The 27,969-nt window shown below is 33.7% G+C and overlaps 1 protein-coding gene across 1 annotated transcript in view; it reads left to right on the top strand.

Moving 5' to 3' along the window:
- The first annotated feature begins 333 nt into the window (after positions 1 to 333).
- Olfm3 (olfactomedin 3) overlaps positions 334 to 27,969 on the top strand; it is a 200,889-nt gene continuing 173,253 nt past the window's right edge. Inside the window, exon 1 of the mRNA XM_076861705.1 lies at positions 334 to 516. Within this exon, the coding sequence (XP_076717820.1) occupies positions 448 to 516 (69 nt within the window). The 5' untranslated portion in view covers positions 334 to 447. The remainder of the gene's footprint in view (positions 517 to 27,969) is intronic.

The following is a 27,969-nucleotide window of genomic DNA, read 5'->3' as shown; positions in this document are numbered from 1 at the left end:
ACCCCCAGGAGCAATAGTGATGTCATATCCGTTGTCCAGGTCTCCACACCTCCCTCAGCAGTTACTCCCTTTATCTTTTTCTTGGGTCAAAACTTTTGAGGTGGGCTGGCTCTCTAGCAGCAGCCGGGGAGAGGATAGACTGGGGCGCGCCGGTTGGAGGAGCTTCAGCACCTCGGCCAGCGCCCACTGCAGCCCAACCCACCCACTTGAGCTCCCCGACTCCCTGCTCTGAGAATGCCTGCGGAATGATCGCCCCCCAGGGCGGCTGCCGCTGCTGCCGCTACTGCTACCGCTGCTGCTGTTCCTGCTCCTGCTGCTGCCACCGCCTCTGCCTCCACTCCGCTCTGACTGGCAGGCAGAAAGTGCAACTGACGGGGGAAAGGTCTCTGCAGTGAGTGGAGTGGCTACATAAAAGAGAGTAAAGAGGGGGCAAAAACCCAGATCAGAATGCAGGCGACGTCCAACCTTCTCAACCTCCTGCTGCTGTATTTGCTTGCTGGATTAGATCCTTCCAAGGTATGGACAATATTTTGACTCTTGTTTGAAATAAATGTGCAATATGTAATAAACCGACCAAAATGCAAATAAATATGCCAAAACCAGCAGAGGAGACAGCTTTCAGCTACCTTGTGGTGTCTGGCGCATCCCCACTGCTTGGAAGATAACAAGGTGAACTACCGGAGGAATAGCTCCTCAAGGTAGAGTCCTGGTGTGAGTGGGGGGAGGGACCAGGAGCGAATATAATGTGTATGGGCAGCGGGCAATGCGGCTCTCCGGGGAATTTAGCTTATTCCGTGTCCAACTGCTTAATGTTCTCTCCTGAAGTCGGACGGGTAATGCAAAGGAGTTTGCAATTGAAACAATGCCATTTATAAACATTAGGAGATGGTGAACCGTTTCTTTGTTGAAAGCAGGGAAGCGTTTTCCAGCTGATGCTGGTCAATAATACTCCCATCGCAGACGTGCTGCGGTTTGTGTCCAAAACATTTGGGATGCTGCTTGTAACACACGGCAAAACAGCAGAGATATACTCTCTGCCATGGCTAAGAGGCGTCTGTGAAAGGGGCTTGTGTTTGCTTCTTTCTTTTCATTAAGGAAATTAGGAAACACTGAGGAAGTTCTGATTTATCAGTGAAACAGGAAGTGAGAACCCTATCAAACTAAGGAGGGCAATAAGAAGGATGAGTCCTCTCCTAGCTGTTGAACTCTGAAAATAGTCCAGTACTGGCAATTAAAGTGATCACTAAGCTCCTTTGCTAGAAAGTCAGGAAAATATGGGGAAAAAAAAATATTTTCAGAGATATATGAGAAAAGTCAAGTGTGGTAATTTCAAGACTTCAGCATTCTAAGAAAATCATAATTACCTAGAATAAGTTGGAAGCATCTGGGGAAAAGAATGAGAGAGCCAATTATTTTTATTATTTTACTTATTTAACGGTTCAAAAGCAATTTGACAATCTTGGGAAAAGGATGCTATTTATAAAAACTATCTAAAGCTGTATTTTGAAATATTGTAAAGTTGTTTTTGAAGCTTTACATCATCTGTGTAGTGTTAGAGAAATTCTTTCCTTTCATAACTGAATAGAACTAAGATTTTGCCAACCAAAATATAATACTGTGGTCGTTCTATTTCTAGGCCTAACATAGTAGATAGTGAAAACTTAGAATCATGTCATATGTACTCACAATTATTTCTGTGTAGTTTCATATTTAGAGATATCTGATGAAAATAAAATCATTTTATTTCAAAGCTAAGGTTGTACTACACTTTCATTGTGAAAGCTTCACATGGAGCGTGATTTCTATCTTAATAATCTTAATGGCATGTTTTGTATATTAAGATGTGGTTCTAAGGCATTCTACTTGGATGTTATAGTGTTGATTCTGTTTTCATACTTTTAAATCATTTCTTTTTGCCTCTGCATGTGTAGTGGCATATTTCACTGCCAATCTTGAATGATTTTTGGTTAAAACTTTTGAACACATTCCATAATATAGCTTGCTTGAAACATTATTGATAAATTTTTTAAAAATCGAAATTAATGACTGAGTTCACACAGAAAAATCACTTAAAATAAATATTGTTATTCTTTGAAAATTCAAATATGTGGAAGACTAACAGAGCAATGGAAGGGCATCAGAGGGAAAGAGGAGGGGAGGGGAGAGAATAGTAGTGGGAACAGAAATATGCATTTGTAAATGTGTCAATATTAATCCCACTATTATGTATAACTATAATGCACTAAAAATTCACCTATGTAGAACTTCATTAACAATTGAATGTATGATCTTATTTGTCTGATATCTTGAGTGCATACATATCTTCATTGCTTGCCTTCAATGTTTCCAAGATTATATGTATATGTATATATACAAACTTTTGTAAATATGGAGAATTCCCCGAATAGATAACCCATTCTTCATAAATATGATCTTTTTGAGTTTTGATGAGTTTATTTCTGCATATTAAGTGATACAAAACTTTCTAATTTTGTGAATGTTTGGCACAACTGACCTAAGAAATCCAGGGAAGGAAAGTAATACATTAACTTTTCAAACTGTCCTTCTAAGCTTCTAGATACTTCAACACAGTACACAAAGAACAAAATATGATATCTTGTTGAATACCACATATCAAATTATTGGGAATATTAAAATGTAAATAACAATATTTAATTTTAATGGTATCAAAATTTTGAGGGTTTGTAGACAAAATATTACTTTTCAAAGAATGTAATTCTGCAATCTTTGTAATGTTTTGAATAACCAATAAAAAATAATAATAAATTTAAAAAAAACAATGAAATACCAAAAAAAAAAAGAATGAAAATGCTATTTTTGTATTTTATCAAACCATATTTGGTTACCAAACTATATAGTCCTCCTCAAAATGAATTACAAATTTCATTATTGTGTTCCCAAACTAATTTTCAATTTGGTTATTAACTACATATTTTCTCAGATTTTATTTACTATTGTTCTTAAGGGCTTAGATTTTAAAAAAATTGAAATTTATTTATTTAACAAGTTGGAATTCATACAAAAATTATGTCAAATTAAATTTAAAAACCCAACAACATAATACCACGGAAAATCACATTTCTGAGGCAAATAAGCAATAATTTAAGCAATGGCACTTAAATAAACAGAAATTCTAAACAGCTGCTTTTATGCATACTCTTATCTTAAGACTATTATTTGTTATTGTAGAATTTCAAAAATATATTCATTTTTCTTTAAATATAATTCTTATTTTTATGATTGTTATAAACATATGGATAATCACACATGGATAATCACAAACTGATAAACTAGGACAGCTCTTAAAATTGAGCAGTTTGTTTTTTTTTAAGTATAGGATTCCATACATATCAAATATTCAAAATCTTAATAAGTACCTTTTGTATTTAATATACTGAAAAAAAATAGTTCACTAAGAACAATACCAACTTTATCTATGGAAGATCACATAATATTTGCATTTATAATGTTTTTTTTTTTTTCCCTGTGGTTGAAGCTTATAGATCTTATATGACAGTTTTGTTAAGTGCTTAGGTATCGCCATCTTATGGTTAGCTTGAAAGTCAATTTTATTTTTAAATTCAAAAGAAATGACAAAGCATCTATATTCATGAACTTACTTTCAGTGTGTACATACTTCCTTTTATGTCATTTAGTACATCAGAAAATTAGCAAGATTAATATTTTCTTCCAGCAAAGGAAAGCAATTCACTGCTAATTAATTATTTGTATTTTTGTGTAGACATATTATTGATTTTTCTCTTAGGAAAATTATTTCAATTATGTTTTCTTAATTAAAGTCTGATTAACAAGTTTCCAGTTCCTTGTAGAAAAACTCATGGGTATATCACTTTGCCTATTTTAAGAGCTGTCAATTAATTTCCTTTGTAATGAGTGTTTGAGTTATAGGCAATACGCCAAATCACCATTCAATAAGTAAAATTTTATAAACTGAAAACTTGCAGGAATTTGTTTATTGTTCGGTTTCATAGGGAAAAGGCTATTGCAGGGCAGGAAATTCCTGATGTTGGCTGCTAGATGGCATCTCTGTGCTTTTAAACTGAAGGCATTGAGTTCAGTAATGACCTTGATAGTAGGAGAGTGGACTCCTTTTTTCTTTTACAAGATTTTTAGCAGGCTGTTATTTGAACATTGGAACTAAACAATAATTCCTGAGAATCAGCCATGAATTTCTCTGCTTTGCAGAACTGAACTATGAAAAAAGGAAGATGTAAACATGGCCGTGCAGGTTTCAATCAGAACACATACTTTGGAGTCAGACACACGGGGAACAGTTAAAAAAAGGTGGTGACATGGGTATATCCACATATCATAGTGACTGTGGGACTTTAAAATAGTCGTAATCGTGTGCTAAAAATATTGCAAAATGCCTTACCAGGGGACTTATGCTATACTGAGGAAGCATTCACTATCTTCTCACCTAGAAATATTAAACTTCTCACCATGATACTCACACTAAAGGCATAAAATATAACAATGATTCAGCAATAATGTCCAAAACCAAGCTGCTTTTTCTATCCAAAACAACCTAGGCAATTAGAACTCTTGCCTTAAATAAGAAAGTTGCTAAAAAATCATATAAATATGATGGGGACTACTATAACATTAATAATTGTGTTGTTAAATGTTTTATAATACAATACACCATAAATGTCTGTATTTTTTGGTATTGCTTAAGACAATAATAAAATATTTAAGTTGCCTAGAGGTTGCTTTCATACATGAATCTTGTTAAAGTTCCTTCTCTCACAATTTTTAAATGAAATTGAAAAAAACACACAAAAAAACAAGATATATACTGAGATGATTCTAATTTCTTTTGAAATCTACCTTAAAACTCCATTTTCCCCTGAGTCTTCTGTGTGCTTGAGCCATTCTCTACAGGATAGGATCAAACCAAATTAGAACAGAGAATATGGATCAGTGGCATTTAGCAAGACCTACAATTATGCACTGGTAGACCCTGATATGATAAAAACTGGAAAGATCAAGGCAGCCCTTCTATGTTTTGAAAAAGCAGAAACTTCCTACTCTCATTTTATCTCACCCTCCCTCCTTAATCTAATTAAACTTTTATTTTGGAAAAAATATTTAGTTTTTCTCACTCTTTCTCCAGGCAGGTTGAAAAGGTTAAAATGGTGAAGCTTTCCTTCCTTTGTCTTCTTATTCTCTGTATCTTATTCTCTGTATCTCTGAAACTGACTATTGTGTTGATAAGTGTGTTGTTGACACACCAGGCAACATGCAGGGTCCCTCATTTCTAATCCCTACTTTGCAAGTGATGACATATGACTTTGGGGAATCTGTGATCTTAGGACTCCATCCATAAAATCAGGAGTCTGGATCATCTTAAAACCTTTCTTATTAAACCCTAGAATGACTCTGTTTAATAATTAATAATATTTGATCCATTAACCAGAGATTAATGAGTTCTTACTCAGTAAGATCATAGGTAAGAGACTTGAGAATGAACCTCCTAAATATCATGAAGTTTTATTTTTTTATGTTTGGCATTCAGAGCCTGAAATTTCCTACTTCCTACCACCCTTCTTATTTCCTTATCCACATACTTGAAAAAATTATTTATCAATCTAATACTGAAAGCCAACATTTTCTACATCAGTTATAAGTCTGCTAGTTACTTAAAAGTTCTCCAGTGAAAAGTAAAGCAAAAAGCTATTTCCCATATTGAAGGATTTGCTGGGTATTATTCTGAAGAGATATAGGAGGTATTAAGAAGGGCTACTTATAAAAAGCAGTACATATTCTTTCATGGACTCTTCCTAAGCAAGCACATTCTTGCAGATGTTTTTTATAATTAAAATTATTAGAAAATCCTTTATTTTTGTACTGGGAACAAAATGAGACTGGGTAAAGCTGCGGCCTAGAGAGTACTGAACCCCGGGGTGCTTAACGGCTTAACATTCTCAGCCCTTTTAATATTTTATTTAGAGACAGGGTCTTGCTAAGTTGCTTAGGGCCTCCCTCACTAAGGTGTTGAGACTGTACTTGAACTTGTGATCCTCCTGCCTCTGCCCCCCAAGCCACAAGAATTACAGGCGTGAACCACTATGCCCTGCCTGAATGATTAATTATCCATAATTTTATTGAAAAATAAAACTCAGTTGGCTGTAGAGAATTTAATAAAGAAGAAATGAAATCAAAATGTTGTCTCAGTTGGTAAAGTGAGATTACAAGGAGACACTGGTGTTATCTGTGTAAGTATATACATGTAAATAAAACTGTTTCCTTGTGGCATTAAAGTATTAAGGTAATATTGAAAGTATTTAAACACTCAATGCCCTGGTTTAAATCTAAAGTATGATCTTCCAATAGTAGTCCTTAAACATTTTAGTCTAAAATGGTCCTCAATTTGCTCAATCTATGCCACTTACCAATTAAAACTGCAAAGTATTTTTTTATGAAGTTACATCATCATGACATTTTTTTTAAAAAAACAATTTTTTAAAATTATATTCATGAACTAGTAAAAAAGCAGAGGCTTTCAAATTGGCTTTAAGTACAACAGTCCAACTTTTCAATAGTTAATCTGTCTGAAGCTCTATTTTCATAACTAAGGAATTGTATAATGGGAATGGAACTACACAATTATTGATGATATTAATATATGTGAAAATTTGTATTTTAAACCATAAAGCTATAGTATATATTAAAGATACATGACAGTAAAAGGTGCTTCGTTCTTGTTCTTACCTCTTCTCAACTTTCAGAAAAGTGAATGTCAAATAAACTTATCAGCACAGCCTCCCAGAACTAGCCTATAATTTATCCAAATCTCTAGTTTAAATTTTTTACCTTAAAATTTATGCCATACTTATATCAAATGGGGGCACTTCTTACAAATCTCTTAAGAAATAATGCAAGACCCAAAGAATGGTTCCATAATATCAAAGTTAAATCACACCAAGAAAAATAGAGTTTTTAGACTAATCATAGACAGTCATATATTTAACAAAATAATCTACCAAGAGATAAAACTGCTTTTCTGCCCAATGTGCAAATTATGGGCTTTTTGTGTCTTTCAAAGTATACCAATTATAAAGTAGTTTAAATTCTTGTGGGGATTCAAATATAATCTTTAAGAAAGAATGTAAGAAAATGGATTTTCTCAAGTAACTCAAAATGTTCAAGGCAAAGTGGCATGGAGAAAGAACCACATTGTAGGTTATAGTTTTTTTTTTTCACTCTTTATTTCTTGAAATGCTCTCCCTCAGTCCCTTTGTTTATACCTTTCTTCTCTCAATAGAGACTTCTATAAAGCCCTTGAGATGGTCTTGACCCTCAGGTGTATTACCCACAGTAATACCACTTCTGCTGAAGTTGGTAATCCAATAGCAAATTCACCTGAGTAACTTAAGAGTTGGATATTTTCTCAATTCAACCCTTATAGATAATACAAAGGGTAGAAAAACATGCTATGAACTATGTAATATCTCAGGTAGACTCTACTCATGAGCGACTAATATGCTAAAAATGTATAAGTTCAAATATACTTGTACACCAAACCATAATGAAGTTTCATTTATCTCTGTTTCTTGCTGTAAGAGGTTACAGATAATTTGGGGTATCTAAGAGAAAGAAATAATTTAAGATCAACTCTGCCATGTAACTTTAACTACACTAATAATTATATTCAAGAGGTTTTTGAAGTAATCTTGAAAAATAGTTTCCTAAGAATATTTATCTTTTTATGGCATGAAAAACAATGTATGATAAAACATATACTACATAGCTATGCCTTCTGTCATTTCCATACCAAACCTTCAGAAGAATAAAAATAAATTCAGAGAGAAGAACACAGATGCTGTTGTATTCATGATTTTACCTCTCCCTGGAAAGCTCTCTCTTTTGCCCATATGTTAAATTTTTTACCTATATTTTAAGATAAAATTCAAGAATCACTTCTTCTATAAAGCTTTCCCTGACACTTCTTTCACTTCGAGAAAGCCAACCCTGATAAACTAAAACTCTAGTAAGAAAAGAATTGGGTATTACTTATCTTTGAATCTATAGCTATTGATACTTTCCAATCACTCTTTTTTGAAAAGAAAAAAAAGGAAATTTATTATACACTTACTACTTTCTTTTTTAATTGGTGTTTATTTTGTTTTATCTTCCCTGCTAAATCATAAAATATTTATTGCATTGTCTCTCTCTCATGCTAACTTCTAAGGACAGGCTTTGTGTCTTGGTCATTATCTTGTCCTTTTTTATATAACAACTAGTGCAAGATTTTATTCAGATAAGATATTTAATAAATATTCGATGAATAACAAATAAAGAAAAAAAAACAAATAGGTTAATGAACACCTAAAAATCTTTCAATCCTTGGATAAATGGCATAGGATGATAATCTCAGTTTTTAATTCAGTCTTACAAACAGACTAGATTTTAAGTACAGAGAAATTAGGATGACTTTAATAACCTGATTTTCAAGGGCTTAAAACTTTTATATCAAGTTATTTATCTTGACTAATGTGAAAAAAAGTCTCTTTTTTAAGTTTTGTATTAATTTCCTGCTCCACATTACCATCCTTAGTGCTACGTTTGATTTGTGGTAGTGCTCTGACCTTGAACAACCTAAAATACTCAAGTGAACAACTTGATGTTTCATGAGGTTCACTGGCAAGTTAGCCTATTCTTCTATTTCTTAGCTATTATATCCACTTATTACAAAGTTTTGTGTACATATATAAATTTATAAGTCTAAACATAGTGTAAATATGCAAGAATAAATTTTAATACCTTTATTTTATGTAATGCCTTGGCTTCATTGGGTAAGTCAGTATACTATCTGTACCTTTCCATCTCTCTTTAACAACTGAGTTATTTCTTTAAGGATCCAAAGTGTTTTATTGAAAGTCTTCCCTTACTCCATATTCTTATACTAGTGCCACATAAAGACAGACATTATTGCTTTAATATTTCTATGACATTACAATTTGTGCATAACATCACCATACACAAGAATTTGAATGACTAAAAACAAATATAAGTGTAGTGAAGGTACATTTACCTAAATTATAACTTCTAAACGTTCTCAGAGATTTAAAAGTTTTATAATTCACTTGGTGGGTTAAAGTTCTGAAAAGAAATGTCAGTAATAACATTGTTTAAACAGTACAAGCAAACAGCTATCTAGATAACCCCAAGGAGTGGGCATAAATTGAATAGACAATCCTTTTAATTTTTCCAACTAAGTTGAAGATGATTAAGAAGCATTATCCCATGATGGTTTAAATAGCATTACTAGGGGGACCAATTCCAGATGTCAGGATTTCTTCAAATAGAAAATAAGGATTGGAAATGTTGATTCACTGGCACCAAAATGTCACCAGTGAAATATTGCCTTACAAAAGAAACCATCACTTCTGGGAATGATCTATGTCCATGCCTGTGTAGGGAACTGCTTACACTGGAATTAGTATCAGTAGTATTTTTTACATAGTATATTTACTGGGTACTGATTACATCTTTCTACATATTGTTGTAGTTAAAAAAAAATATTTTCTGGCACCAGACTCACTGAATATTTTATTGTATTTGTTATTTATAGTGCTACATGTATATTCTGCTCTTTACAATTTGAATGCTAGACAAAGAATAAAATAACTCTACTTTGCCATGTACCTTAAAGCACTCACTGAAGGGATAAGCAGGAAAACATGTGTAGAGAGTTACAGAGCTCATACCAAGTTGTAGCTATTGTAATATAATGAATCAAACTGGGCAGAAGATATTTGAGAGGATGGAATCAAGTGAATGGAATGAATTGAAACTTCATTGATGGTTCCTTCCATTCGTGTAAGAGCACAGTGACTTCCCTGTCAAAGAAGAAAAGATTCCAAGTCCAAATATTTTTCTTCTAAAACAAAAATAAGACTCTACAAAGTGGAACAATTATAAATTAGTTTATGTGTAGCTTGAAGGTTAAAAATCAAATATAGTTAAAAGAAAGAGGAGTTGAGGGGAGGTATTTGTTTATACATTGAGGGTGGTTTGAAACTCTTAAACATGGAATATATGCTTGCTTATATGTAACATTTCAATGACGTTTATTACCCTCTACCAACACCCACCCACACACACACACATGCACACACACACAATTATTGCATTAATTAATCTGAGACCTGTAAGTAACTATCAGCACTCACTTTTGAAAGAAAGTCTTCATAGTTCAACTATACTTTCTTAGTACAATGTAATAGAGGGAGAAAAAGGCAAGAAAATATTATTAAGCTCCTTTTCCTTTCCGTTTTTTGCATCTTAATTTGCAGAGAGAGAAGCAATAGAAACTTGATTGCATTTTGTATATTTGTACATAATCATATTGGAAAAGACACCGGTTTTTCCTCTCTCAAGAGAGTCAACCTAAATAATATTAATTTAGCATATAAAATGAAGATATTAGAAGAAAGAAACCATATCAAGTCAGAGAATATCATACAGTAAGTAGGAAATTGGAAACCTCATGTTATTGCAGAGAGAATATTAAATTAAGAGTTAGGAAGGCTGGAACTTAGTGTCAGATCTGCAGCTATCTAATAGTATGGATTTGGGTAACTTACTAAAGTCGGTGGTTTTTGTTTTCTCATGTACAAAGTGAGCATTTTAAGCCACCAAATGCTCTTTTATTTTGGTGAATCTTCCTAAAATGGTGTCCATTTATTTCTCAAAACGTAGTTCATTATCCTTTCCCTCCATATTCTTCTGCTCATGGCTTCCAAATTATTTAAATTGAAGGTAAAAATCTAGGCCTATTTTATTTTGCTGAAAATCAAAGTTAATGTCACGTATAAAATACTTGCAATTTGATTACATATGTATGCTTACACTCATATACACCCAAATCTCAAAGATTATACTACATTTAACATTTTTATGTATTCCTTTTTTAGCTTTTGTAAATTTAATTGAAAGATAAGCTAGTAAGTGGAATCATATTTCTACTGTTTCTATTTTACAAACATCAAAACAAAAGAGACTGATAGAGTTACAAGAGAATAGATCATCTCTTTCAATTCTGAAGGAAAAAACAAGAAATTATCTTAATAACATAACTGATGAATGCTTAACTAGCTTCTTTCTACATGTTTCTGATATTAGGAAGTAGGAATAATCAAAGTATTTAATTTGTTTTTAATCAGAAATAATTATGTAATGTTTTTTTAAGTGAAGCTATTTTCTACTACTATAATTATTCTCTTGGCTAAATATAATTCTTAAAAATTATGAATTTAGTTGAAAAAATATTCTCCCAAACTTGTCTACATTCTAATTCCCAAAACCCATGCATAAATTACCTTAGACAGCCAAAGTTGTGCCTAAATTAAGGAACTTGAGATAAGAAGATCATGATGGATTTTCTTAATGGATTTAAAGTAATCAAAATGGTTCTCATAGGAAGACTGGAGGCTTAGAATCAGAAAATGATGAGGGGATGACAGAGGGAGAGATGGGAGAAATACACTGTCAAAATAAAGAAAAGGGCCACACAAGCTGATGAATTCAGACTGCCTTTAAAAACTGGAGAGCCAATAAAATGAATTCTTCCAAAGAACCCTCAGAAAGGAATGTAGCTCTGCAGACACATTGATTTTAAGATCATGAGATTATCTCCTGACTTTTTTAATGCCAGAGCTATAAAATAATAAATTTGTGTTGTTTTAAATGATTAAGTTTGTTGTAAATTCATAATAATAGCAATAGAAAATGAATACATAGATCTACATGTATTATCAATAATTAGTAACTATACTAGTGATTGTGTTAGTCAGCTTTCTATTACTGTAAAAAGTTACTTGAGATAATAAAGTTATAAAGAGGAAACTTTTACTTTGACTCATAGTTTGGAAGTTGCAATCCATGATCTTTTGGTCTTGTTGTTCTTGGGTCTATGGAAAGGAAGCACATCATGGCAGGAGCACCGGACAAGCACAGCTGCTCACCTCATGGCCTAGATATGAAAAAAAGAAGAGACTAACGCCCCATGATTGACTTTAAGGACACATTGGCAGTAACCTTTCACTAGAGTCACACCAAGAGGTTTCCACCACCCCTCAATCGCATCAAGCAGTCTTTCAAACCTTTAACGCATTTGCCTTTGGGAAACATTCAAGATTCAAATTGTAGAAATAAATGATGTATAAAAGCAAAATGTAATCTTGTAAATAATGCTGATGGTATATACTTATGATAAGATTAAGAAGACCATAGATGTGAAATTACAGTATAGGTTTTAAAAAAATTTTGTAGGCTAGATAATATAGAAATGAAAATTCTGCTTTTTGAAAAAAAACCTTAAGTAGATCACAAATAAATTTAATTGAACTACAGAATAGGTTTTTGTTTTCCCTAGTTGACATTTATATTATGCAATTTAAATTTTGTTGCTGTTGTCTGCCCATAGAATTTCATTTATAACCTACGAATTAACTGATTGTCATTTAATTTTTTTCACTACTATAGGACTTTTGAAAGCACCTGATTTACATTATTTACATTGGTTTTGAAATCTACCTTCTTTGGCAGTGAAAAGACAAATAAATAAATAGTTGGCCTATTATTCAGTACAATGACTAATGCTTATTCTTCTCCTCTTTCTTCATTTCCAGCGTTCAGAATTTGAATTACCAGAGGCATTTGACAAGTCTTAAGATGAAAGTAATTTTGTTTAGAGAACTAGTATGTGTATTAGGCACAATTGAGCACCCCATGACTATGCAGTGATATTCCACAATACTACAGCAGGTGCCCTTTTTAATACAAAGGTGAAGGGGGAAAAAATGTGCTGTTGAGTTTGCTTATTTAACCTCAAATAATACAATTTTGGTTTTTGGCATTAAGAAAACATGTAAAGTGAAGAAAGCAATTAGTTTAGAAATGAATTCTTCTCAATGATTTGAATTATCACATAGGTAGCATACCACATTGATATTCATATTGTCATAATTTTTTAAACAAACACTCGTGACTGTTACTAGTATAGGAATTAGAAATAAAATAATTTTTGAAAAGGCAAAGTTTCTACCCTAAAAAAAGTCCTTCATATTTTCTCCTGGAGGATCCATTTAAGTTTCTTGATAATTATAGTACTAATATAGCCACTACTACTAATATGTCTCATGGCAGAGATTTGTATCACATATGGTAGAGGATGGAAGGTGCGTATTTATATCAAAATGGAGTACAGGAAAAAATATCCTGGAGGAAGAATAATTAGTTAATCAATGAAGGGAGGAAATTGTATTTTATTAAAATACAGCAGTATGAATGAAGTCACAGAGATGTAAAACAGCACACAAAGTACAAAAGAGTTTCTTATGTGACTTGAGTTGTATCATTTCAAATTATGTAAGGAGCAGGATAAGTTGATGCAGATAGAAAACAAACAGAAGCACTGATGGCATTAAAAATGGAAAAGAAATTATTACCCAAAGAGTACAAGACTTGACCTATTTTATCAGGTTAAAAGTATTTCTTTTCTTAACAAAAACACCAAAATAATAAATCAAATAAACAAGACATAATTTAGTTGTATCATTCCAAGTCTCTAGAGAAACAAAAACAATATATAAATGTGTGCCTATAAATGAGAGAGACTGAGAGTCAGGGAAAGGAGATAGAGACAGAGTCAAAGGGGATTTATTAAAAAGAACTGGTTTGTGTGATTATGGAGGCCAACAAGGTACAAGATCTACAGCTGGTCATACGTGGACTGGGGAGAGTTAATGGTGCAGTTCTATACAAAGTCCTGCAGGTTTGAAACCCAGGAACAGATAATGTTTCAGTTCAAGTTTGAAAGTAGGAAAGCACATGATTCAGTTCAAAAGCAGATAGAAAGTTAAAAATTCTCTCTTCCTTGGCTTTTTTTTAAAAAATTCTATTCAAGTTTTTGAAAGATTGGATGAATTTCTTCCACATTAGGAAGGACAATCTGCTCTACTCAGTCACTAATTCAAATGTTCATCTCATCTAGAAACACCCTGAGAGACACACTCAGATTAAGATTTCACCAAATATCTGGGCACTACATATCTCAGTCAAGTGAACACATAAAAATCATTATATACACAGTAATAATATAAAACACAATAGTAACATAAAATTTATCTATATAGCTATAGGAAAAAAGTGCCTCTTTATTACCTATTTTTATATCTAATTTGTTCATATATACCTGGCAGGGTAAGTTTATAACCATCTATTTATTTTAATCAGCAAAGAAAATTACCTATACACCTCAAGATCCCTATGATTCCATCATGATTACTTATGTCTGCCTTGTACATGATACCTGTAACTGAAAATTATTTGCATTGTTTCACACAAACACTGCCATGTATGAAAATTATTATATGATTTGATTATTAAAAGTATTTTAAATCCTTTTGTACCAAGTCTATTTTCAGGGTGGCTTACCCTAAATAAAGAATCTTCTATTATATTTTATCTGGTTACAAGATATTTCTGCCTTGGTTAAACTGGCATTCAACTTGGCATTGCCTAAAACTTTTAATCAGGTGATATGTTAGTTTCAGATCCTATTGACCAATATTTTTCATGATTCCAAGTTTATCTATCTTGGTCTAAGAGAAATTTATTTCTTTTGCCTTTCTTCTTTCCTTTCTTCCTTCATCATTTACTTTTTTCTTCTATTCCTTTTAAAATACAACAAAATTCCACTGTAATGTTGAAATTTAACTCAAAAGTTCAAAGCATGTAAAATAAGTTTAGAAATCACAGTAAAATGACTTGGGTAAAAGCTTAGAGCCAATGGTCAATACCATAACTGCATTGCAGGGACTTAGCAGTCAAAATGTTTCAATGTATTTTTAGGATATATGCCATGTATCTGGCACTACCTAAGACATAGCAGTAATCAAGAAGACACAGATTCCTACCCTGATAAAGATTAAAGAGTAGTTAAAAACAAATGATAAGTGGAAGATCTTAATACCTTACATGGGAGTAAATAAGACAGAGAAGAATGAGAGACAGTGACCTGTCATGTCCCCTCGCCAGCAAGGAAGACACGACACAGGATTCTTCTTTCAGCAGTTTATTCAGGACCCTTGAAGCATGGCGAAAAAACTCTCTCTCTCCCAGTCTGCACTAGCTTAAATCCCTCGCCCAGCCAACGCACTTGTGCCACGTGGGAAAAACTGATTGGTACACGAAAGCGGAAACAAGTCAGAGCTCAGCTCTACAGCCTTACAAGAAGTTGTTTACTTCAACAACTCCAACTGCCAAGAAAGCGGAAGAAGGAGACCGACGCCATTTTTAGGGTGTGGTCGCTGGCTCCCTACAGTGACCTGCTGTGTGATAGGGACAAATGATCAGAATAGACCCCCCCCCCCCAGTAAATGTGATACTTGAGCAAAGACATGAAGAAGTTGATGGAGTATCATATAACTATATGGGAGAAAAAAATCCAAGAGGGAAAATTTTTATTTCTTAATAAAGCAAGAGCAGGGCTGGGGCTGTAGCTCAGTGGCAGAGTGCTTGCCTAGCATGTGTGAGGTACTGGGTTTGATCCTCGGCACCACATACAAATAAAATAAAGGCATTCTGTCCTCTACAACTACAAAAAAATTCTTTAAAATAAATAAATAAAGCAAGAGCAATGTGGCATCTTTAGGAAGATACCAGGGAGCTAGTGAACATCAATTAGAATGAACAAGAAGGAGGCTAATAGTGATTTAGAAGAGGTCAAATCAAGTCAATCCTGTAAGTAATTTTAAGGCTTCTGAGTGAGATGGGAAGTTACTATGGGATTTTGAGCAGAGCTATAATATGATTTGTATCTTAAAAGGAGCATCTTTGCTTCTGTGTATAGAGTTTAATTATGGTGATAAGAGAAGAATTAGAGAGGCCAGCTGGTGGTATAAAATAACCAGGTTAATGTTAATGTTAGCTAACAAAATTTGGCTATGAATCAGAAGTTGGAAATAAAAGAGAGTCACTATGGAGCATCCTTAGCTTTCTAGCTTGAATGGACAGGAAGGAAATATGTTTCTTGAGAACGGAAATATTAACATAGGAGATAGGAGTTTGGTTTTGGACATGTAAGTTTGAAATATTTTAGGCATCCAAGTGGAATTATAGTGGAGGAACTTGTTATTTATAGTTCAAGGGATAAGTCTGGGCTGACTATATCAGTTTGAAAATCATCAACATACGGACAATAGTTAAACCCATGGAACTAGAAGGACCACCAAGAGAAGGAGCCAAAGACTATGCTACAAATATTTAGAGGTAAAAAGCTAGAGAGAAATATGTCACAGAGACCAAGAAATCCATAAAGTAGGGGGAAAACTAGAAGAAGATATGGTCCTGACAATAATATGAACAAAATGTCTTGAGGAGAATGAGTCATTAAAACTATTAATTTTTCACATGTTCCATAAGGGTCAAGAAAAATGAAAATTTATCAGTATCTTTAAAAATGGAAATCAGTGGTGACATTATTATGTGGTTTAAATAGTCTAATGGTATAATATAATAGTTTTTTAAAAAAAATAAATTATGCAAGAGAAGCAATTGGAGACAATAGCTAAGAACAAAACTTGGGAAGAGTTTTGCTGTGAGGAGAAGTGCTATATATCCAGAGAAAAATAAAGTATGAGACACACTTGTTTTGTGGACATCTGAAGTGGGATAAATGAGGACATGTTATAATGTCAATGGAATGAATGTGAGAGATCTGTCTCAAATAGGAATGCAGAGACTTCCTCTCTGAGGACAGGAGAGGAGACAAAATATACTAAAGAAATGATGGTGGCTCTTTTGATCAAGTCAATCCTGTAGAGAAGAATGAGAGACAGTGACCTGTCGTGTGATAGGGACAAATGATCAGAATAGAGTGTGAGCAGGGAGTGTGAGCAATAGGAAGTTATGTTTTTCTCCTTTTCTCAGTAAAACAAGCAGCATGTGCAGCAGCTGAGAGTGAGAATGGGCTATCATTAAAGATAATAAAAGAATAACGTGCCAAGACTTGAAATTAGGAGCAAGAAGATGGACAGCTTCTCCACTGCCTGGCTCACTAACAGAGGAGGGTGCCAAAGTGCTTCAGCGTCCTTTGGGGCAGCTGTATACTCAGGGGAGAACCAGGTTGCCACAAAAAGTAAAAAGGTAAAAGAAATATTCAGAGAGCTGAGTAGACACGAGAAAATGTCACTAATGATTGATTTTGTTGAATTTCTTACATGTTGCAGTCTGCATTAAATCAATATCAAAACTTTCATGTATATTGAAAGACAAGCCATAGATTTCCCCGGGAACTAGTTATTTTTTCACTGATCCTGTGAAAAGCTACAGCCAGCCCAATTCTCTCCTGATGTGGAGAATGTACAAAGCCATAAACTAGTTGGGAGGCATCCAACAGAGATTTTCACAGAAGGTGGAAAGATGTCTCACTTCTTTCCTTCTTCCTCTGGGTCACATTTATCCTAGAAGGCCACACCACACTCAGGGAAGCCCCATCCACTGAGTCTTCAAGGGTATATTATGTAAGTAGGAAAGAAGGACATAGCTGACAACCTTACTGATTCAACCCCACCTTGAAAGTTCCCACTGAAAAACTTTAAAGCAATTTTAAATTTTAAAGTGCTATAGATTGATGTGGGTGGGTGTTCCAAATATCAATAATCCCGCGACAAGGAGAATTTACTGTCTCCACCCCATCAAATAGATGAGAGAATTGGGCTCACTTTCATTTCTCCCATAAACCCTGAGACCAAAACTACAATCCAACTTCAATGTATTATATTAATGGAAATAAATTTGAGGTTCATTATATTTAGCAATTTATTTCTGTTCTATGCCAAAGGAGAGATGGCTCACATATGGCTCTAATTGTTAAGTTTAGTTTTCTATGACTAAAGCCAGGGGAAAAAAAGATCCATGTGGCAATCTTTTCATTTCCCTTGTTATGGAATGACAGTAGAATCGAGTAATAGGTCTACAGAAGGTAATACAATGTTATGGAACTAAGAATCTGGAAATGGAAAAATTAAAGTGCGTGGCTGTGTGTACAAATATATGTTTAATGTGCAAGAGTGAGAATTTGCTCTGGCAATTTCCACAAAGTAAGACTTCAATCAAAACGGTGTTGATTCTAGAAAAAAGTATGTGAACAGTAAAAATTACAGAAAAAGTTTTAAATGCAGCTTGATTACTTTCCTATCATACAATAACCTAAGTCATTTCTAAAATTTTTATTTGAGTTTTTGCCTTAATAGAGATGTTTAGAACTTACTATAAATTAGAACCTACTGATTCATTAAAAAATGGGTGATTTAAAATTATTTTCTCATGTGATTTAAATTATATGTGAACATTTTATTTACACTGAGAAAGCTGTATCCTTCCTTTTTTGCTTCCTTTCTTCCTTTTATGCAAATAAAATGTCATTTTAACCTCTGTCACAGTTATGATCCAAATGACAAGAAATTGCAATATGTAACGTCTTTTTTGAGACTGCAGTAAATAACTTTTCTCACTTAAAGCATGTTACTTCTCTCTGCATCACACATTTCTGAGACATATAAGGCAGAAAATAGTACATTGCTCATGGAACTCCAGGAAGGTTAAATAACATTTTGAAGTTCTAGTTCCACTGACTAGCATTTAGTAATTCCTAAGTAAATAGTAACTTATGTTTCAGTAAGTTAGGAGTCAAAAGATATTGCTTTTGATATATGTGCTGCCAAATCGGTAACTGGCATTAGTTATTCAGTTTATTTTATATAAGTTTATGTGTCTCAATACATATAATGTGAAAAGAACAAAGTAAAGGCATATTTTTTTTCAAAAACCTTTTCCATTTCTAGCCCCTTCTAATAATGTTTTAAGATTAGCTTTTGAAAAAATAGTATCAAAGTGTTTATATTTATGGATGAAAAGAGAAAAACAACTCCCAAAGATCCTTTTAATCAGAAAAAAAAATCTGTAGGAATAAATCAAGAGCATAAAAATAATTAAGAGAAAAAAAATAGGTAACCAATGATTTCCCAAGAGAGTTGACCATGAGGAGTAAAAGGAGACAGATTTAAATGTTCTTTCTTTACTCACAAATGCTCTCTGATCTCTTGAACATTGTTTCTCATTTGCATAAGGTAGGAGAGAGCTGGACTCACAGTTGAACTCTCAGGTCCTTCCCAGTTCCAAATATATTTCAATTTGACAAATCTCTGCTTAGCATACGTTCAATTCAGCTCTCCCACAAGCTATAGTTTTAGATTGTTTCCACTCTCTATACTTTTTCTGTACTCAGAGCCCATTTGGTATTTATCCAGAATCATAGCAAGTGTTTGAGGAAAACAGACATACAACAGATCTTCATTTCAGTGGACTTTGGTCCAGTTGCTAAGCCAAGTAGAATAACTCAAAGAACTCACAGTAATTAATTAAAATAGCCAGAATACCATGTAATCAGTTTCTAGATTATCTAAGAATTTTCCTTACTGATAAAAAGGGAATATGTTCAGAATGAGTAAATGATTGATTGCAATGCCTAAATTAATATGATGTAATTACAAGTTCTTTTAGACTATTCTTTTTTGGTGAAGAATGTTCACTCTATCTCTTGTTCAATTGTTAAAACTCATAATTTGTTTATAATTACCATTCAGATGTCCAGAAAGTAATATGTCAGTTTTACAATTACCCATTTTTTTATTGAAAACATGGTTAAGAGCAACTTATCCAGGGAGGGATTTGAGTGTATCGATGTGTCAAATAAGATGTCCATGAGACAAAGGGATACAAACTACAAGGTCCCCCTGCCTTCTACCCTGTGTTATTCTTCCTAAAGTTTTAGTAAATTTACCAGTGGCTCTATTATTTTCGGAAACTTAATATGAAGGAAAGAATGGAAAAGTTATCATTCTTGAAGTCTCTGATATGGTAAAGTCTTCATTTGTTTTTAAATATAGAGAATACAGTATGTATAAAGAGTATAACATGGCTCAAACCTTATACTATGAAGCTAAATTTTATTTCATGTCTACTTAAGTGTAGAATCTCGATAAATTATTAACTTCTATAAGCCTTAGTATACTTACATATAAATTATGGGAAACATGAAAACTATCTCATCAGATTTCTATGAAAAGTATATGAGACAATATTTTTTGGCAGAGTCTGGAACACAGCAAGACAGAGAAAATTACAAACACTAATACTAATTATAGCCCAATCACTAGCTCTATTACTGGTATTAGTGTGTTTCTGTGTGTAATCGTCTTTTTGTAGGTTACCAATTATATAAGCCCTCTCCAGTTGGTGGAAAAGGCGTGGGTACAACTAAAATGCAGCATATTTGTCTCGTCCTGGGCATCCGTCCAGTGACCAGATGGTCACCACAGTCCACCTGGATACATGTGATGCTCCTGTAAATAATGCCAGGTCAGAGTTCCTTAAGTGGCACTTCAACAAAAAATGGAGTAATTTAAAATTATCTAATTATATATTAACTACATTTATGTTAAAAGACTAATGAAAAAGAGAAACACAAAGCACTAATTACAAATTGATTGTGTTGTGTCTTAGCATTTTGGGGATGTCTATGCAATAATGTTATGTTATTTTTCTCTTCTCTCCTTTTTAATTTTTCAAAGAGCTGAAAATGTCTCACTGGAATTTAATGTTTATTTAACTACAGATATGCTCCTATTAACTTGTAGCAAATCTTTAAAAACTTGCTTTTTTTCCCCCTTCCTATACTTTCCTTCTAACTTTGCTTCATTTTATGTTTTCTCTCATTTTTACAAATTATTTTTTCAACTCCATGTGTATATATATGTAGGACTCCTTCTCTCTATGTCCCCTAAATATTCTTTCCTGAAGTATCCTCTGTGGGACGAGCTACATTCTGCTGCCCTCCTTTTACTTTGCTGTCTTTTCCTGATAGCTTTGATCTATATAAAAACAACAATTTCTGATGAAATCATCATATTATTTATCACGTTGTAAGGATTAATAATAAGTCATCACTTAATATTAATTCTATGGCAGTGGTCATTTACATTTGTAAATAATGTTTTCCTGGCTTGAATAAGATTATTTTTATCTTCAAGAAAATATTGATATTTTAACAAGAGGACTGGCTGTGAGTCCAAAAAACCACCAGAAAATACTATTTCACAAATTCTGCAGATTCCTCAACCAACAGCATAAAATTACATATTTCAATAACTGAAAAAAATCTTGGTTTTCATGTTTTTACTATTAATATTTTAATATTGACAGGATGTCGCTTGTATTGTAAAGATGTAAATGTACAAATAATAACCTTAGCTTAATTTTTAAAATGGAAAGCATGTGTGTGATTCAGTTAGATAATTACTTTCTATCCGTGGGACTATGTAGGTGTGTTGCCGTGTGTCATATTACATGTTATCTCAATGCCGTGTGTCATATTACATGTTATCTCAATGTTATCCGACAATATCACACCACTGACCCCAAACAGCAACTGTCTGCCTGGGAGAAACCTGGACGTAGAGTTAATTTCAGATGATGAAAATAATTTGTTTCCTGTTCAGTGGAGAGAATTACGTGGTTTAATTATACCTGGAAAGCACATCCCTCCAAAGAATATGACTTCATTTTAACTTCCTGTTTGTTGAGTGAAAATCGTAATCACCTCATAAGGCAAGTTCATGATAAATGGTGATTGAACAAGAATTTTTCCGACATTGTCAGCAGCAGCATTAACCACACAAATAATAGCAAAAAAAAAAAAAAGAAGAAGAAGAAGTTCTGTTAAATCTCCTCTATTGTGAATAGTAGGATTAAGGACCTCAAAGAACAGCAGCAGTATTACTTTGCTTTTCCTGTTTAACTTATCCCTTCTTGTAGAGAACATGGTCCAAAAGCATATCAGGAACAGTCCTACTTCAGGAGGACTTCTAGTGTGTACCACAGCACGGCTGGCTGGGCAAAATAACAGGGGGGGACGAACAACTTGTGTGGATTGATACAGCAGGAGTGGAAGCATTTATTGTAGGACAGGAGAGGTATTTATACATTCCACACAGCTTATCTAATTAACATAAAATAGATACAGCAGTCAACCAATAAGGAATCTCCACACTTAATGGCTCACTTTTGTTACTTCACAAACCACTCCCTCTGGCATTTTGTCAGGCTCCATCCAGACTTGTTTACAGACTCTAACATTTCCCTGGCAAAATGCCAGGTGCCATCCTGACTTGTTTACAGACTCTAACAAGTGTGGACCCAGAAACAAGTCAAACACTAGATACATGAAGAGTCAAACAGTGCAGTCTTTGCAAATTATCTGTCAAGTGACTGGTCCAGAGCAGAAGCGTGAGTAGAGTAAGGTTATATAGCATGAATCTATCAGGAATCAGATTAAAGCAGGGCCTTGCATCAAGAACCCTAATAGCAGCAGAATAATGAATAGCCAGGACATTATACGCTCTTATTATGTGAATAAGAGGGCATTTATAACATCTCTGCAGAGATACAAAATTATGAAAGGAGAACCATGGTTGCAATGGCCAAAACTAAAGAAAAGTGAGAGAATGTGGGTACAGTTCATGAATGTGAACCCTCGAGGCTCTACCTTGGTAACTATATAATTATCAAGCTGAGAGATGATACCAGGCCAGATATTGATCGTCCACTTATGGCTCCAAAATTAGTTAGCCATGACTAAGGTGATTTAAAGAAATGCATTTTGTGTGGAAATACTCAAAGCTCTAGAAAACCCAGTCACCCACTTTGAAATAATTCATTTATTTTTCATTTATTCCATGAACCATGAATGAATAAAATGCTAGTCATTGGCAAAGAAACATAAAATACAGACTAAGTGGTAGGTAGAACTATCTGAATAATAATGGTTAATTTTATCAAATATTTTTGAGGCCTACCATGTTCCAGTCAATAAGTGTTTTATTAGTGAAACAGAACTTCTATAAGATATGGAAGTAATAAGAACTGACTCTGGGAAAGTTAAAAAAACAACAACACATTTGCCACATAAACTAGATCTTGAAACTGAACAGAAAGGAATTAGGCAAGTGGACAAAATCCCTTAGATTTTAGTGATCTTGTGCAAGTGGATAGTCCAGCCTATATGATTTCAAAATGCCTGGGGAAAGAGTAGAACAAATTTAAAAGTTTATTTTCCATCTGCTCTTTCTATCAAAAACTTCAATATCAGAAGATTTCCTCAGAAATCTGTAGCATTCCAGCCAGGCTCCATGGCATACACCTGTAATCCCAGAGGCTCAGGAGGCTGAGGCAGAAGGATCAAGGCCAGCTTCAGCAATTTAGTGAGGCCCTATGCAACTTAGCAAGACTCTGTCTCTAAATAAAATATAAAAGGGCTGGGGATATGACTCAGTTGTTAAGCACTTTGGGGTTCAATCCCCAGTACCAAAAAAAAAAAAAAAAAAAAAAGAAAGGAAGGAAGATGTGAAGAAATATGTAGCATTCCATATAAAATTCTTCACATTGTGACTGCATCTCTCTTACTAAGTTTCCTGTTTGCACTGAAGCTCTATTAAAAGATACAGCATTTTCAAACATCTATTCTATGCCTTTGGAGTACTTTTTTGCCTTCTGCTATTTATTTTGCTGAGAAGGCCAATCTTCCTACTCTTTAATTCTCAAAGCTTCATGATCTTTCATGGTTTCACTCAGCCCTTTCTTCCTTCCCCAAGCATAATTAACTTTTCCTTCCATGGCCCCTTTGTCTATTACTTAACATGTCAACTTGATTGAACTCAAGAACACTCAGAGCATTGGTATAACATTTTTTTCTGGATATGTCTGAAAGGGTGTTTTGGCAAGACATTTTTATTTGTATCAATAGACTGAGTAAGAAAGATCTACTCTCACCAGTGTGGGTGGGAATCATCAGATCCATTGAGGGCTTAGGTAGAACAGAATGCAAGAAGGGCAGATTCACCGTCTCTTCTTAAATAGTACTATCTGTCTTCTCCAGCCCTTACCTATTGGTCATTAGAGCTCCTGTCCAATTCAATTTTTTTCATACTCTAGGACTTAAAACAATACCCCTTAGTTTCTAAGGACTTCAGCCTCAGACTGAATTTTATCACTGGCTTCTCTTGTTCTCCAACTTGCAGATGGCACATTGTGGGACTTACTGGTCTCCAAAATTATGTGAGCCAATTCCCACAGTAAATCTTCTCTCATACATCAATATTTATATATCTCTGTTTCTTCTATCTATCTATCATCTATCTGCCTCCTATTGGCTCTGTTTCTCTGGAGAATCTTAAGTAGTAAGTCCCATAGCACTTTGTTTTTATTTCTGCTAAAACAGTTAAACAGCCTAATCTTTTAGAGCTGTTTGCACACATGTCTGATTCCCTCATGAACTCAAGATCAGAAATTCAATCCTCTTTATTTTGGCAACTTCCCCAAAGGAGACACAAAGTAGCTCCTACTCAATAAGTGATTATTGGAGGAATTGAAGCCAATGGATCTGTAAACTCACTTTTTGTGGGACATACCTCAATTTTAATACATCATGCAGCTTTCTCTTCAAGTGATAAGAATCTAACTTTGAGCATAGAAATGGTTTTACAAAATGGGTTAATAAGATTGAATGAATATATGCCTTAAAACAATAAATTTTTAAAATCCTTGTTTCTTATAGTTGCAAACATTTTCTATTAAGGACCCAACTGGGAAAAAACACTGGAATTCTAGCTGGAAGACCACAATATTGTTTAGGACAATTATCCTCACTGAGCTCTTTGGATTTTCAGGTCTTCATCAGAAAATTGAAGAGGTTGGACACACTCAATCACTTCCAGTTTGCTTTTCAGGCTAATATCCTAAAGCCTAATCTCAAATTAGTCAGTGAAAGAAAGCAGGCATTTGAGCCAGACAATATAATCCACTGGAAAATACTATTGATCAAGTAGAGAAAGAGATGCATTTTTAATGTTGAGATCAATGCTCTAATTTTTCGTTTTTTGCCACTGAAAGGTATGAAAAATAGCAGAGCCTACAGCATTATCATAAAGACATTAAGTATTCACAAAGGTACAATTTCTAACATAAAGTGAGAATTTTAATATCCTTTTGGAAATATCACAAGGCTGTTCTCTATTGGGATGGACACTCGATCTGCCTGGGAAGCAGTAGGTGCCACAGCATCATTATTTTCTCAAAGAAAGTTGAAAGCAGTAAAGTTAAATGTCAGGAACTTGAAATAACCTCAGTAGTAAACTCTTAAAAATACCGGTTAAAAAAAATACTGGTTATGCCACAGTTATAGATTAGCAAAGAGAGAAAAATCTAATTAAAAAAAATAATAAACTATTAACTCAAAAATTGATGTTTAAAAGGTTATCTTAAAGTCAAGCTTATACATATATTCATATTTATGTATATAATAGTTCTATATTGCATGCATATATGTATGATTTATGTATATTATGTATATACAAAATATATACATACATCTTAAAATACTTAATGCAAAATTAAAGTATGACTCTATTGGCACATAACGTACTTGATGGAAAGATATCCTTTTATTTTTCCTTGGAATATACCCCAAACTTCTAACAACTTAGAACTTCTATCAACATGATGATAATATGTAAAACAAAATAATCTGACCAAATTGAGATTTTTTTCTGTCAGCTATAGTTCTTGAACTATGGTTAGGATATGCTATAGAATGGTCTGGCTGGGATTTGAATCATAGCTTTCATATTGAAAATAATACTTTATGCTCCAATTAAGTCACTTATTCATTTCAATTGAACATGTTTTCTGAACATTATTTTGGAATTTGTGTGTCACTGTAAGCCATTAAAAATGGATTCTGACCTTCCAAGATCTATTGACCTGTGGGGCTATTCTCCAAATTGCAGAAAGAAAATAATTTTACCAAAAGACTTGAAAATGGAGTTCTAGCATTCTGAAATCTTTACAAATATTTTTCATGTAAATTGCAGTTTCACATTGGATAGAAAATAGTTGCAATGAAAAAAGTATGAAATGATAAAGTAAGAGTTATTCCAAATCCCTTCTTTTCCCTAAAACCACATCCAAGCAATTACCAAATCCTACATCTGCAACATTAATCTGACTTAAATCTGCACTTCCTCTGCAGTTTTTTCTTATTGTTGTTGCTTGCTACTGCCCTGGCATTGAAACTCATTTCTTACCAGGCCAGAATAATTAATGCCTACTTGTCTCCTGTACTATATTTTCAAAGTACAGATAGTCTTCAATTCCAAACAGTTCCTCTTAGGATCTTTTGAGTTCACAATAGTATGAAAGTAATATGCATTCAGTTAAAGCCATGCTTTAAACTTTGAATTGTGGTCCTTTTCTGGGACTAGCAAGATGATACTCCCTAGTGACAGCAGGGAGTGACAGAAAGCCACAGCTCCCAGTCAGATATGCAATAACAGGCCAAGCAATCTCTATGGTGTGCTGTGTTGCTAAGCTATGATGTTTGCTAGGTTCAGGTATATAAGGGTATTTTCAACTTAACAGTGGGTTTTTAGGGATGTAATTCCATTCTAAGCCAAGTAGCATCTGTACAGTGTCACCACTGCTATAAGCATACTTTTTCCAACAATGACTAAAGGTGCAGTTATTTCAGAATCAGAAGTCTTCAGAACATTTTCATTATCTCTGAACAAAATCTAAACTCCTTTATATGGCTTATAAAACCTTCATAAACTGTACATTGTTCATCTCTCATCACTCAGCCTCCCCACGATTTAAAGCCAGCAATGTTTTAGAATATAAAACATAAATTCTTTGTCTTGTACCTTATATCACATGCATATTACTCCTAATGATGGGAATATCCTTCTTCCTATTATTTGGCCTTCCCAATTCCCACCTATGCTTCAGCTCAAACTGTTCCGCTTGTGTGAAGTTTATTCCAGGGGAAAACTTGGGGGGAGGGTATTCTTTCTTCCTTCGTATTTGGAAAAATCATTGCAAAAGCTAGTTTTATTATGATATTTTTAATTATACTTGTATTTTTTTCCCTGCTAGAATGTGAAAATCTTAAAGATGAGTATTAGAGCTCTGTCTTCATTATTTATGTCCACAGAGCGAAAAAGAATGCCTAACGGGAAGAAAGTGCTTATTAAATATTTGCTCAAGAAGAAAGGAAGACAGGGAGAAAAGAAGAGGGAAATGTGAAAACAAAGGAGGGTATGATGGACAGGAGAGAGAAAAAAAGCAAAACAATTCTTTAGCAGAGAGTAGTGTTTAGACAAACCACTCTGTCCAAAACCACTTCTCCCTAGCCCCATCTCATATATTTTTTTCATAGTGATATCTTCAATAAATAGTAATAAAAATCTTAAAATTAAAAAAATATATATTATTACAAAATGGCAATGCAGCCTCCAGAGTGCATGAGGGGACATAAAAGGACCTCATGTGACAATTATTGTTGCCAAATGCCCCACTGACTTGCTGGTGGGGATAAGAAGTTTTCATTTGTATTTATTTATTTTTATATGACAGAAGAATGCATTACAATTCTTATTACTCATATAGAACACAATTTTTCATATCTCTGGTTATATACAAAATGTATGCACACCAATTCCTGTCTTCATACATGTACTTAGGGTAATAATGTCCATCACATTCCACCATCATTTCTAACCCCATGCCACCTCCCTTCCTTTCTGTCCCCTCTTCCCTATCTAGAGTTCATCTATTTCTCTCATACTCCTCCTCCCTACCCCACTATTAATCAGCCTCCTTATATAAGAGAAAACATTCGATATTTGTTTTTTGGGGGATTGGATAACTTCAATTAGCATTATCTTCTCTAACTCCATCCATTTACCTGTAAATGTCATGATGCTATTCTCATTTATTGCTGAGTAATATTCCATTATGTAT

This window comes from Callospermophilus lateralis, chromosome 7, assembly GCF_048772815.1.
Source record: "Callospermophilus lateralis isolate mCalLat2 chromosome 7, mCalLat2.hap1, whole genome shotgun sequence".
In the NCBI taxonomy this organism is placed as follows: Eukaryota; Metazoa; Chordata; class Mammalia; order Rodentia; family Sciuridae; genus Callospermophilus; species Callospermophilus lateralis.
This window is presented reverse-complemented; position numbering and strand designations above follow the sequence as displayed.